Raw genomic sequence first — 14,336 nt, forward strand, 5'->3', positions numbered from 1 at the left:
CAGAAGTTCTTCAGTTGTGCAAACCCACAGTTTCATCAACTGTCCGGGTGGCTGGTCTCAGATGATCCCGCAGGTGAAGAAGCCAGATGTGGAGGCCCCGGGCTGCCGTGGTTACACGTGGTCTGCGGTTGTGAGGCCAGTTGAACGTACTGCCAAATTCTCTAAAACAATGTTGGAGGTGGCTTATGGTAGAGAAATTAACATTCAATTCTCTGGCAACTCTGGTGGACATTCCTGCAGTCAGCATGCCAATTCCATGCTCCCTCAACTTGAGACATCCGTTGCATTGTGTTGTGTAACAAAACTGCATATTTTAGTGGCCTTTTATTGTCCCCAGTAAAAGTTGCACCTGTGTAATGATCATGCTTTTTAATGGTTTGGCCTACAAACCATTATGGAAATATGTGACTCACGAACACGGTGTTGTTCTCCATTTTGCTCTACGGCCCCCACAAGCATCTTGGGACTCGTCTAAAGTCGGTAGAGCCAATCTGCCAACTTCTGTCTGTAGCGTCCGAACAGTTTGGGCTACACACTAATATGACAAACATGTACATGTCGGTTGTTTTGCTTAAGGATGCCCACAGGCCTCACAAGACTCGTCTGAAGGTCTCCCGGTACCAGTTGAAAAATGTTATGGAAGTACAGTATACTGTATACAGTCTATGGAGTGCCACAAAGAACGGGTTAAATACACACACACCTATCTATCTATCTATATACACACACATACAGTTGAAGTCGGAAGTCATTAAAACTTGTTTTTCAACCACTCCACAAATTTCTTGTTAACAAACTATAGTTTGGGCAAGTCGGTTAGGACATCTACTTTGTGCATGACAAGTAATTTTTCCAACAATTGTTTACAGACAGATTATTTCACTTATAATTCACTGGCTTTAGAAGGTTCTGATACACTAATTGACATCATTTGAGTCAATTGGAGGTGTACCTGTGGATGTATTTCAAGGCCTACCTTCAAACTCAGTGCCTCTCTGCTTGACATCATGGGTAAATCAAAATAAATCAGCCAAGACCTCAGGAAAAAAAAACTGTAGACCTCCACAAGTCTGGTTCAACCTTGGGAGCAATTTCCAAATGCCTGAAGGTACCACGTTCATCTGTACAAACAATAGTACGCAAGTATAAACACCATGGGACCATGTAGCCGTCATACCGCTCAGGTAGGAGACACGTTTTGTCTCCTAGAGATGAACATACTTTGATGTGAAAAGTGCAAATCAATCCCAGAACAACAGCAAAGGACCTTGTGAAGATGCTGGAGGAAACTGGTACAAAAGTATCTATATCCACAGTAAAATGAGTCCTATATCGACATAACCTGAAAGGCCGCTAAGCAAGGAAGAAGCCACTGCTCCAAAACCGCCATAAAAAAGCCAGACTACGGTTTGCAACTGCACATTGGGGACAAAGATCATACTTTTTGGAGAAATGTCCTCTGGTCTGATGAAACAAAAATAGAACTGTTTGGCCATAATGACCATCGTTATGTTTGGAGGAAAAAGGGGGAGGCTTGCAAGCCCAAGAACACCATCCCAACCGTGAAGCACGGGGGTGGCAGCATCATGTTATGGGGGTGCTTTGCTGCAGGAGGGACTGGTGCACTTCACAAAATAGATGGCATCATGAGGTAGGAAAATTATCGGGATATATTGAAGCAACATCTCAAGACATCAGTCAGGAAGTTAAAGCTTGGCCGCAAATGGGTCTTCCAAATGGACAATGACCCCAAGCATACTTCCAAAGTTGTGGCAAAATGGCTTAAGGACAACAAAATCAGGGTATTGGAGTGGCCATCAGAAAGCCCTGACCTCAATCCTATAGAAAATTTGTGGGCAGAACTGAAAAAGTGTGTGCGAGCAAAGAGGCCTACAAGCCTGACTCAGTTACACCAGCTCTGTCAGGAGGAATGGGCCAAAATTCACCCAACTCATTGTGGTAAGCTTGTGGATGGCTACCCGAAACATTTGACCCAAGTTAAACAATTTAAAGGCAATGCTACCAAATACTAATTGAGTGTATGTAAACTTCTGACCCACTGGGAATGTGATGAAAGAAATAACAGCTGAAATAAATCTATATTATTATTCTGACATTTCACATTCTTACAATAAGGTGGAGATTCTAACTGACCTAAGACAGGGAAATTTTACTTGGATTAAATGTCAGGAATTGTGAAAAAGTTGAAGTGTTTAAATGTATTTGGCTAAGGTTTATGTAAACATCGGACTTCAACTGTATATATACACACACACACACAACACCGTTCAAAAGTTTGCGGTCACTTAGAAAGAAAATTAAAACAAAAACATTGTCCATTAAAAAAACATCAAATTGATCAGAAATAAAGTGTAGATATTGTTAATGTTGTAAATGACTATTGTAGCTGGAAACTGCAGATGTTTTATGGAATATCTGCATAGGCGTACAGAGGCCCATTATCAGCAACCATCACTCCTGTGTTCCAAAGGCACGTTGTGTTAGCTAATCCAAATAAAATGATATAAGGCTAATGATCATTAGAATACCCTTTTGCCATTATGTTAGCACAGCTGAAAACTGTTCTGATTAAAGAAGCAATTAAACTGGCCTTCTTTAGACTAGTTGAGTATCTGGAGCATCAGCATTTGTGGGATCGATTACAGGCTCAAAATGGCCAGAAACATAGACCTTTCTTCTGAAACTCGTCAGTCTATTCTTTTTATGAGAAATGAAGGCTATTCCATATGAGAAATTGCCAAGAAACTGAAGATCTCGTACAACGCTGTGTACTACTCCCTTCACAGAACAGCGCAAACTGACTCTAACTAGAATAGAAAGAGGAGTGGAAGGCCCCGGTGCACAACTGAGCAAGAGGACAAGTACATTAGAGTATCTAGTTTGAGAAACAGACGCCTCACAAGTGACCCCAAACTTTTGAACGGTAGTGTATTAAATAAGCTCAGCAAAAAAATAAACATCCCTTTTTCAGGACCCTGTCTTTCAAAGATAATTCGTAAAAATCCACTATAAACAAAAAAATTGAACTATATACAATTAATGAACATGCACCTGTGGAATGGTCGTTAAGACACTAACAGCTTACAGATGGTAGGCAATTAAGGTCACAGTTATGAAAACTTAGGACACTAAAGAGGCCTTTATACTGACTCTGAAAAACACCAAAAGAAAGATACCCAAGGTCCCTGCTCATCTGCGTGAACGTGCCTTAGGCATGCTGCAAAGAAGCATGAGGACTGCAGATGTGGCCAGGGCAATATATTGCAATGTCCTTACTGTGAGACGCCTAAGACAGCGCGACAGGGAGACGGGACGGACAGCTGATTGTCCTTGCAGTGGCAGACCACGTGTAACACCTGCACAGGATTGGTACATCACACCTGCAGGACAGGTACAGGATGGCAACAACAACTGCCGAGTTACACTAGGAACGCACAATCCCACCATTAGTGCTCAGACTGTCCGCAATAGGCTGAGAGAGGCTGGACTGAAGGCTTGTAGGCCTGTTGTAAGGCAGGTCCTCACCAGACATTACCGGCAACAACGTCGCCTATGGGAACAAACCTACCGTCGCTGGACCAGACAGGACTGGCAAAAAGTGCTCTTCACTGATGAGTCGCGGTTTTGTCTCACCAGGGGTGATGGTCGGATTCGCATTTATCGTCGAAGGAATGAGCGTTACGCCAAGGTCTGTACTCTGGAGCAGGATCGATTGAGGTGGAGGGTCCGTCATGGTCTGGGGTGGTGTGTCATAATATCATCATTTGACTGAGCTTGTTGTCATTGCAGGCAATCAAAGCTGTGCGTTACAGGGAAGACATCCTCCTCCCTGATGTGGTACCCTTCCTTCAGGCTCATCCTGACATGACCCTCCAGCATGACAATGCCACCAGCCATACTGCTCGTTCTGTGTATGATTCCCTGCAAGACAGGAATGTCAGTGTTCTGCCATGACCAGCGAAGAGCCCGGATCTCAATCCCATTGCGCACGCCTGGGACCTGTTGGATTGGAGGGTGAGGGCTAGTTTCATTCCCCCCAGAAATGTCCGGGAACTTGCAGGTGCCTTGGTGGAAGAGAACTGGCAAATCTGGTACAGTCCATGAGGAGGAGATGCACTGCAGTACTTAATGCAGCTGGTGGCCACACCAGATACTGACTTACTTTTGATTTTGACCCCCCCCTCCCTTTGTTCAGGGACACATTTTTCAATTTCTGTTAGTCACATGTCTGTGGAACTTGTTCAGTTTATGTCTCAGTTGTTGAATCTTATGTTCATACAAATAGTTACACATGTTAAGTTTTCTGAAAATAAACACAGTTGACAGTGAGAGAACGTTTAATTTTTTTGCTGAGTTTGCACAGTTTTATGATGCTGCTGTTGACATGTGGGGTTGACCTGTTAAGAAAGTGATATTGTTTACCGGTTGTCGTACTGGAGAGAAGACCAAGGTGCAGCGGAGTTAGTGTTCATCATAAGAATTTAATAGACCAACGTGAACACTTTACAAAAAACAAGAAAACTGACAGCCAAAACAGTCCTGTCAGGTGCAAACACTAACAGAAACAATTACCCACAAAACCCCAATGGAAAAACATGCACTTATGTGTGACTCCCAATCAACAACAACGAACTTCAGCTGTGCCTGATTGGGAGCCACACACACGGCCCAAAACAAAGAAATACAAAAACATAGAAAAAGAACATAGAACGCCCACCCAATGTAACACCCTGGCCTAACCAAAATAAAGAACAAAAAAACCCTCTCTATGGCCAGGGCGTTACACCGGTTGAAAGTACAGTGCTCGGTTAAATACTGCCTACGAATCTGATCATTTTTTGATCTGTTAGTTTTAACATCGACCTGTGTAATAGGCATGACAATAATTGTTTGAATATTTGTTCATTTAGTAGAAGGCAACATGACTTCCCTATATATAAAATGTAGGAGTGATTATATGGATGATATGTTTTTGCTGGTCCTGTAGATTTGATACATCAATGGCCCTGGTACAATATATTAGCCATCCATATGTTTTTGGTGGACATTTATATAGATATTGTCTGTGTGGTTAGTTCTGTTGCAGAATTGGTAAGTTGTAAAAAACAATTGAAGGACTTTAAGCAAGTAAAATGGATGCCACAAACATTTGTGAATACTCACCGAATTCCCTTCGGAATCTTAGGAAACTTACTACACCTCTGGCTCCATACATCAAAGGAAAAAAAATTGAAGCCGTCCAATAGGAACTCCTTGGCTGAGGTCAAGGTTGGCCGAGGTAAACAAAAATCTGCACTGTTGTTGATATCAGGCATGCCAAAACTATCAGTCATGTAGAAGTACCAAGCGACAGTCTTCCCTGTAATAAAGAAAGCAGAAGATGCAAAAGCTTCCCAATGTCCGCCAAATACCCTAACTTGCAATTCTAGATCTCTGCTAAACAAAGTGGATGAGTTTGAACTTTTACTCATATGATCCAGGGCTGAAATTGGTTGTGTAACGGAAACATGGGCACATGACAACATTCCAGATAAGTCCCTAAACATAGAGGGTTTTCTGGTGTTCATGTAGGTCAGAAATCCTAGCCTAAATATGAGAGGAGGAGGAGTGGCCATATATGTGGACGATAGTCTCCAGGTTAAGATACACACTGACCTTGAAAGAGATGAGTTTGAGTGTTTCTGGATTGTTGTTGGAACACTTTACCATCCTCCATGGGCTTATTGAGAATAAACTGCAACAGCAAGCTATTAGCTATCTCATTAACACCATTAACTCTGTGAAGCTGAAATCACCTGAAGTAGGTATTGTCTTATGTGGGGATTTCAATCATCTACCTACCAAGGCCCTAACCCTAACCCTTAACTCCCAGCCCGATCTAAAACAGGTTGTCAAAAATAAGACCTGTGGAGACTCCATGATTGATCTGATCAGCACCCCTACCGCACCACTCCCAGCAGTGTACCTAAACATGGGAAGGAAATGCAATACAGAGTAGGGCTACAGGTTGTTTGAGAGAAAGGAGGTCTAGCCTGGTGTCTGGCCATCACTGACTGGCCAGCTGTCTACAATGAGGAGAACATGGATGAAAAGTTGTAGATCTTTAACACCAACATACAAATGGCCCTTGATGTATGTATGCCCATTCAAAATAATAATAAAAAAACAGCCCGGGACAAGCCATGGATGACAGAACAACTAAAAGTGTCCATCCAAAAATATTTGACAGATGGGGGAAAACTGAGAAATAGAAAAAAGCGAGAAACACTGTTCAAAAGCTTATCTGAGGGCAATGAAAAACTACTACACAAATTAAATTCAAGCCCTTAAAAAGAAGAACCCAAACGAGTGGTGGGACTTCATCATTAAAGAGCTTGGTTGTTAAAAATCATTTAGAGGGATGATACAGATTGCGAATGTGGAAAATGACAATGTTGCTGAGGTCTTGAAAAACGTATTTGCTGAAGCATGGCAGGAAATACATCCTTCACTGTTTTTCCTCTTCCTAGGCTTGTTGGGGAAGGAGAACTATGCAACATTGGACAAATGAAACAAGCTCTTTCAAGACTCAGCCCTAAGAAAGCATGTGGTCCAAATGGTTACTCAAGGAATTTTCAGAAGTTCTAGCACCAGTGTTCACTCACTTAGTTAACACCTCCTATCAACTGGGCTCTGTACCTACAGAGTGGAAGACCGCTAACATCTGCCCCATTCCTAAGGTCTCCAGTCCTGGACAGAAAAATGATTGGAGACCAATCTCTCTGACATCCTGTCTAGGCAAAGTCCAGGAAAGGCTCATTGCCAAGAAGCTCATACCAGTTGATCTTGAAGAATGCAACAAAAAAAACAGCATGCATACTTGCCTAAACACAGCACAACAAATGCGTTGGTCAGAGCCTCACACACCTGGCTTACAGAGACAGATTCAAAGCAACCCATAATGGTCCTGGTTCTGCTGGCGGACATGCCAAAGGCTTCTGATCGTGTCGACCATGCTAAACTCCTCCAGCATCTGGCCAGTCTGTGTCTGTGTCCAAGGTTACTCACCTGGTTTCACAGCTGTACAACAGGGAGAACACAGAGGGTGATAGCAAATGGAATGTACAGCTCATGGCCAGAGGTAACATCTGGGGTCCCAGAGGTTGGGATCGTCTCGTCTTACCTCTTCCTGCTTCACATGTCCACTCGGAGAAAGTCATCTCTGAGGATACACTGGACACTGGCTGTGCCAATGACATTGGCCTGTCCTGTGCTTTAAGGCTAGCAAACATTGAAAATGGAAGAGGAGGCTAAGCAACTGGAGGAATGGACGACAGAGAACAACATGCTTCTTAATGGGAAGAAGTCTGTCGAACTAAGAATCTGCTTCTCACAAAATCCTCCCCAACCGGCTACACTAATACTGGGTGGACAGGCTGTTCCAGTTCTAACGAGCACAAAATACCTTGTCTTCTACTTGGACAACCAACTTAGTGGGAACCAACACATTGACCAGGCAGTGAAAAAGGCTTCAAGGCGTTTCCACTTCCTGACTGTAATGGCATGAAATGAGACCATGCCTGGAGTATGCCAGTGTGTTGCTGGTGGACTGCACAAAGAAGCCGCAAGCTGCACTGGATAGGGTACAGAAAAGGGCAAGCAAGATAATAACAAAAAACAGAGACATCCCACTGACCCTTCCACCACTAACATTCACGGATAGAGCAAGCAGAAGATTGGTCACTGACATGCACCAACCTGACCACCCTCTACATGATCTCCTACCACAGAGAAGGGGAGACAGCACTGTCAGAATCCTCCACATCCAGAGCCAACTGTCCATCATTAATGCAAGGACAAATAGACAAACATTTTAGCACTGCCATCAGACTTTAACAACCAAATAGACTTTTAAACTGTAATTTTTTTAATGAATGTAGTATACAGTCTTTTTTAAGCTTTTATCTAAATGTATCTGGTGACTGGTAAATGTCAGTCACCTGGCATTTACCTGTGGCCATGTCTCCCTCTAGTGTTGCCTATGGTAATCCATTTTTTATTTTAAAATGTAATCTTCATTTAACTAAGCAAGTCAGTTAAGAACAAACTCTTATTTATAATGACGGCCTACCCCAGCCAAACCCTAAAACGGACAGCGCTGGGCCAATTATGCGCCGCCCTATGGGACTCCCAATCGCGGCCGGTTGTGATACAGCCTGGAATCTAATCAGTGTGTGCAGATCGGTAAAAAAATCTATAAATATTTAATCAATTTTGAAATCAGGCTGAATCACAACAAAATGTGGAATAAGTCAAGTGGTATGAATACTTTCTGAAGGCGCTGTAAATCCATTTTACATGTTTGAAGATTAAGTATTGTAATTAAGGCTTGAAACATTTTCAGAAATGATTGAATCAGACAGCTTTTTGGGCACATTCTTACCACAATTGTGTGAGTAATTTGTCATGGGAGTCGTAGTGATGAGACCAAGGCGCAGTGGGTTGCGTGCTCAACATATTATTTATTAAAGCCATGAACACAAAAAAAAAAAAATAATAATAATAATAAAAATAAAAAAATACAAATAAAAAAATACAGTAACACAACAGGATCAGTTTAGCAGGCTAACAAAACGCAGTGCAAAAACAACTACCCACAACTAAACAGGTGAAAACAAGCACTTTAAATATGACTCCCAATCAGGAACAACGATGAACAGCTGTTCCTGATCGAGAGCCACACAGACCACAAAGAAATATACAAACTAGAAACCTAGAACACAAAATCCCAGAACATACACCAAAACCCTGGAACACATAAATACAACACCCCTCTACATACACATAACCCCCGAACCACATCAAACAAATACCCCCTGCCACATCCTGACCAAACTACAATAACAAATACTCCCTCTACTGGTCAGGACGTGACACATCGTTACATATCTGGCACACCCTGCTCCTTGGGTTGTGTATTCTACATCACTATGAACATTTTAAGATATTATTGGGCATACTACAATTATATTTCATACAGGTATGGTAATGCAGAGTTAATCCAATAAGATGCCATTGAGCTGTATCTCTCAAACATGTTTAACACCCTGTTCTAGCTGTGTATTTAACACCCTGTTCTATCACCAAAGTTACAATCCAAAAACATAGCTGCCCCACTACATGAAATTCTACAGCTAAGCTTCCAACATTTTGATATCAATGGCACAATAAGGGCTATTTTTAAACAATAGTTATAGCTGGTGCTTTCTAAGTTGGTTTTATTTTACATCATTTGAAAGTTAATTTCATGACCTTTCAGTACCACTTGTCAAACAAAGATTAAAACGTATCAGGATTTACTTTTTAAAGCAATTTATACAGGTATTCTGATATGTACCCTAGAGGTCAAATGTCAAGGTTCTGTTGATCTGAACATTCCAAAAATGTGTCTGATTGATAGCTGTGAATCTAAGCTAAGCTTTCCAATTATATATGATTAAAGGGTATACGTGAGCAATAACTTGTTGTATACTAAAATTGTTTGTTAAAGGGCAATGCACAAAAAATATAAAATCTTATGTAAATATGAATCCATGACAATGATGAAATAATCACTAACCTCGAACCACCCATCGACCACCCACCCTCCCCGGTCAAGCCACCGGCCCTTTCTAGGCGGAGTGAAGATGATGATGAAGAGCAGGACCTGAACAAGACCCTGGGGGTGCAGCTCTTCCAGCAGATCCTCCACCCACCGGCCCGTGGACCCCCAGAGAAACACCGTGCTTACAACGAGGAAGACTTTGAGTGTGAGCCACCAATGTTTTACTTGTTAACCTTCATATCTATTAAATCACTGTTTTATGTACCATAGAAAGAGTATCAGTTACCGTGTACAGCTTGACATCACATTCTGGTTGGAAGTAGTATTGAGTATGGGCCATGCCTGTACATCAAATATGTATCTTTCATCAAATCAAATCAAATCCAATGTATTTATATATCCCTTCTTACATCAGCTGATATCTCAAAGTGCTGTACAGAAACCCAGCCTAAAACCTCAAACAGCAAGCAATGCAGGTGTAGAAGCACAGTGGTTAGGAAAAACTCCCTAGAAAGGCCAAAACCTAGGCAGAAACCTAGAGAGGAACCAGGCTATGAGGGGTGGCCAGTCCTCGTCTGGCTGTGCCGGGTGGAGATTATAACAGAACATGACCAAGATGTTCAAATGTTCATAAATGACCAGCATGGTCAAATAAGAATAATCACAGTTGTCGAGGGTGCAACAAGTCAGCACCTCAAGAGTAAATGTCAGTTGGCTTTTCATAGCCGATCATTGAGAGTATCTCTACCGCTCCTGCTGTCTCTAGAGAGTTGAAAACAGCAGGTCTGGGACAGGTAGCACGTCCGGTGAACAGGTCAGGGTTCCATAGCCGCAGGCAGAACAGTTGAAACTGGAGCAGCAGCACGGCCAGGTGGACTGGGGACAGCAAGGAGTCATCATGTCAGGTAGTCCTGAGGCATGGTCCTAGGGCTCAGGTCCTCCGAGAGAGAGAAAGAAAGAAAGAGAGAAAGAGAGAATTAGAGAGAGCATACTTAAATTCACACAAGACACAGGATAAGACAGGAGAAATACTCCAGATTTAACAGACTGACCCTAGCCCCCCGACACAAAGTACTACAGCATAAATACTGGAGGCTGAGACAGGAGGGGTCAGGAGACACTGTGGCCCCATCCGACGATACCCCCAGACAGGGCCAAACAGGAAGGATATAACCCCACCCACTTTGCCAAAGCACAGCCCCCACACCACTAGAGGGATATCTTCAACCACCAACTTACCATCCTGAGACAAGGCCGAGTATAGCCCACAAAGATCTCCGCCATGGCACAACCCAAGGGGGGGCGCCAACCCAGACAGGAAGACCACGTCAGTGACTCAACCCACTCAAGTGACGCACCCCTCCTAGGGACGGCATGGAAGAACACCAATAAGCCAGTGACTCAGCCCCTGTAACAGGGTTAGAGGCAGAGAATCACAGTGGAGAGAGGGGAACCGGCCAGGCAGAGACAGCAAGGGCGGTTCGTTGCTCCAGAGCCTTTCCGTTCACCTTCACACTCCTGGGCCAGACTACACTCAATCATAGGACCCACTGAAGAGATAAGTCTTCAGTAAAGACATAAAGGTTGAGACCGAGTCTGCATCTCTCACATGGGTAGGCAGACCATTCCATAAAAATGGAGCTCTGTAGGAGAAAGCCCTGCCTCCAGCTGTTTGCTTAGAAATTCTAGGGACAATTAGGAGGCCTGCGTCTTGTGACCGTAGCGTACGTGTAGGTATGTACGGCAGGACCAAATCGGAAAGATAGGTAGGAGCAAGCCCATGTAATGCTTTGTAGGTTAGCAGTAAAACCTTGAAATCAGCCCTTGCCTTAACAGGAAGCCAGTGTAGGGAGGCTAGCACTGGAGTAATATGATCAATTTTTGTTGGTTCTAGTCAGGATTCTAGCAGCCGTATTTAGCACTAACTGAAGTTTATTTAGTGCTTTATCCGGGTAGCCGGAAAGTAGAGCATTGCAGTAGTCCAACCTAGAAGTAACAAAAGCATGGATACATTTTTCTGCATCATTTGTGAACAGAAAGTTTCTGATTTTTGCAATGTTACGTAGATGGAAAAAAGCTGCCCTTGAAACAGTCTTGATATGTTCTTCAAAAGAGAGATCAGGGTCCAGAGTAACGCCGAGGTCCTTCACAGTTTGATTTGAGACGACTGTACAACCATCAAGATTAATTGTCAGATTTAACAGAAGATCTCTTTGTTTCTTGGGACCTAGAACAAGCATCTCTGTTTTGTCCGAGTTTAAAAGTAGAAAGTTTGCAGCCATCAGCTTTTGATGTCCATTAAAAGACAGACAACGCTGCTCAACAAATATCATCTCAATGCAGACAAGGAAGTGTGTCACAAAATGACTACTTGACCAGACACGGTTTATTTCTCCTGTCTGCAGACCACCGCCACTCCTCCCACCACATCCACCACCCGTTGTCCAAACTACCTCCAGAAAGGAGGAAGAAGAAGAGCAAGAAGAAGGAAGCGGGATGGAGGAGAGGATCCGGGCCTGGCGGAGCACCCAACATAGAGGAGGACGAGGAAGAAGAGGCAGATGAGTCCTACAGCCAGAACGATGGAGAGGGGGGGCAGACCACCACACCCACACCTGATACAGACACGGACACACACAACGAGGATGTGCAGGTAGAGTCGCAAGCTTATAATGGTTTACATTATATTACAGTGGTTTATAGTATACACTGTATTTGTTACAGTATATTCGTTTTATAGTATACACACATACATATAGTACATACTGTACACACACACTCAGCTACTTTCTTTTTTATTAGGTAGGCCTCCTCCTCATTGACCCCAATCTTTCCTCTCTGTAGTTCTTCGTGTCTGAGGATGACCCTGCCAGTGTCACTCCTGCCCCCATGCACAGCAAGGCTGGCAGTGCCACCCTTCCCAGACGCCTCACCATCGTACCTGAGACTGCCCTGGGTACCAACCTGCCAGAGGATGCCACACCCACGGAGTAAGTGAGAAAGATGCACACAAACACACGTACACATAAACACATGCACAGACTGACACACACACACACACACACACACACACACACACACACACACACACACACACACACACACACACACACACACACACACACACACACACACACACACACACACACACACAAACACACAAACACCATGGAGGCCATGTGCTTGATGTATTTGATCCCATCTCCTATTCCGCTCCAACCACTAACCTCCTGTGACACACACACAAACTGATAAAGCAATTTACACACATTTGCAAACACATGCATGGAGTTAAGTGTGCGCACAGAGAAACACACAGTCACAGTACTTTATCTGTCTGCCTGCCTGTCCATCCGTCTGTCTAATTACTTGTACGTCATCATCGTTGTCCCAGTGAGCCAGTGGACTCAGTGTTGGCCCCCAACAAAGGGAGGAATGGCCTATCCTCCAGCCCCTCCCGGGAGTCCCACAACCCTTCCACACGGGGCTCCACGCCTCCCTCCTCCTCCGTCTCCTCTTCCTCCTCCAGAATACCGCCCCCTGGCAGCCGCAGCTACGACCTGCAGGAGCGCCGGCGTTTGGGCAACATGACGGGCGGGCAGCAGGAGCGCCACCAGCGCCAGGCCACCGACGACAGCGAGGCCCAGATGCTGGGGTCCGCCGACCTGGATGGCATCAAGAGTGAGTTCTAATCAATGAGTCAGTCAGTCAGTCTACAAATCAATTAATCAATAAATATAATTTTTCCGACCTAGAACCCCAAAGATCAAGCAGTACCACGTGGCAAGGAACAGCTATCTGGAAAGAGGAAAACTTTACAGGAACTATACTCAGAGGGGTATGATTTTTGGAGCATAGAATTACATCATGTAATTTTTAGAATTAAATAATTGCATTTCCATGACACAGGGGGCTGATTCACACTTTGTGACATAATAGCAGCATGTCATGACTAAACTTTTTTCAGCATGATTTCAATGACTTCACAGGGGATTCATTTTAGTATTACTATGACATCATTGCAGCAACTTTTTAATGACTTTACAGGAGACTAAATGTATATATTACTGTGACATCATTGCAGCATTATTTCCATGACTTCACAGAGGATGAACTTTGATATTACTGTGACATCATTGTAGCATTATTTCCATGACTACACAGGAGATTCATTTTGATATTACTCTGACATACGTCACAGCAGCATAATTTCAATGACTTCACAGGGGATTCATTTTGATAATACTATGACATCATTGCAGAATTCCAGGCCTACACAGGAGATTCATTTTGATATTACCGTGACATCATTGTAGCGTTATTTCTATGACTTTACCTGGGATTAACTTTGATATTACTGTGATATCATTGCAGCATTTTCATGACTACACAAGGGAATACTCTGAGTTGGTATTCATTTCATAAGAAATGAATATACAACTTCGTCTTAATTTTTTTGTAATACAGAATAATAAAACATACCTAAAAGCTGCTGTGTTGTTAAATGTAAATGTTACCAGGTCAAAAATCCCGACCTCCGGTTCGCTATTCTCCCACATAGGGAAATAGAGCCTGCAAGAAGAGCCCTGTGGCTTCAGGCTATTCAGCGTGGGAGAGTGGGAAATTGTGGGGACCCAGTGTCCAAGTAGGCTACCTGTAGCTATGTGTGTGGAAAACATTTCATGACAGGACAACTTGTTTAGTATAGTCTGTTTAGCACACTCACTATTTG

At 43.4% G+C, this 14,336-nt stretch overlaps 1 protein-coding gene across 3 annotated transcripts in view; it reads left to right on the plus strand.

Annotated features, from left to right (window-relative positions):
• The window catches only part of LOC106568665 (anion exchange protein 2), a 55,322-nt gene that overhangs the window by 18,275 nt on the left and 22,711 nt on the right, over nt 1–14,336 (plus strand). For all 3 annotated transcript variants that reach the window (XR_006758713.1, XM_014139178.2, XM_014139180.2), the window contains exons 3-6: nt 9,659–9,809; nt 12,010–12,257; nt 12,449–12,594; nt 12,999–13,285. Coding sequence is in view for 2 of the 3 variants with exons in the window: in XM_014139178.2 (XP_013994653.1) it covers nt 9,659–9,809; nt 12,010–12,257; nt 12,449–12,594; nt 12,999–13,285 (832 nt within the window). In the remaining variant the exon portion in view is untranslated. The remainder of the gene's footprint in view (nt 1–9,658; nt 9,810–12,009; nt 12,258–12,448; nt 12,595–12,998; nt 13,286–14,336) is intronic.

Source organism: Salmo salar, chromosome ssa14 (assembly GCF_905237065.1).
Source record: "Salmo salar chromosome ssa14, Ssal_v3.1, whole genome shotgun sequence".
In the NCBI taxonomy this organism is placed as follows: Eukaryota; Metazoa; Chordata; class Actinopteri; order Salmoniformes; family Salmonidae; genus Salmo; species Salmo salar.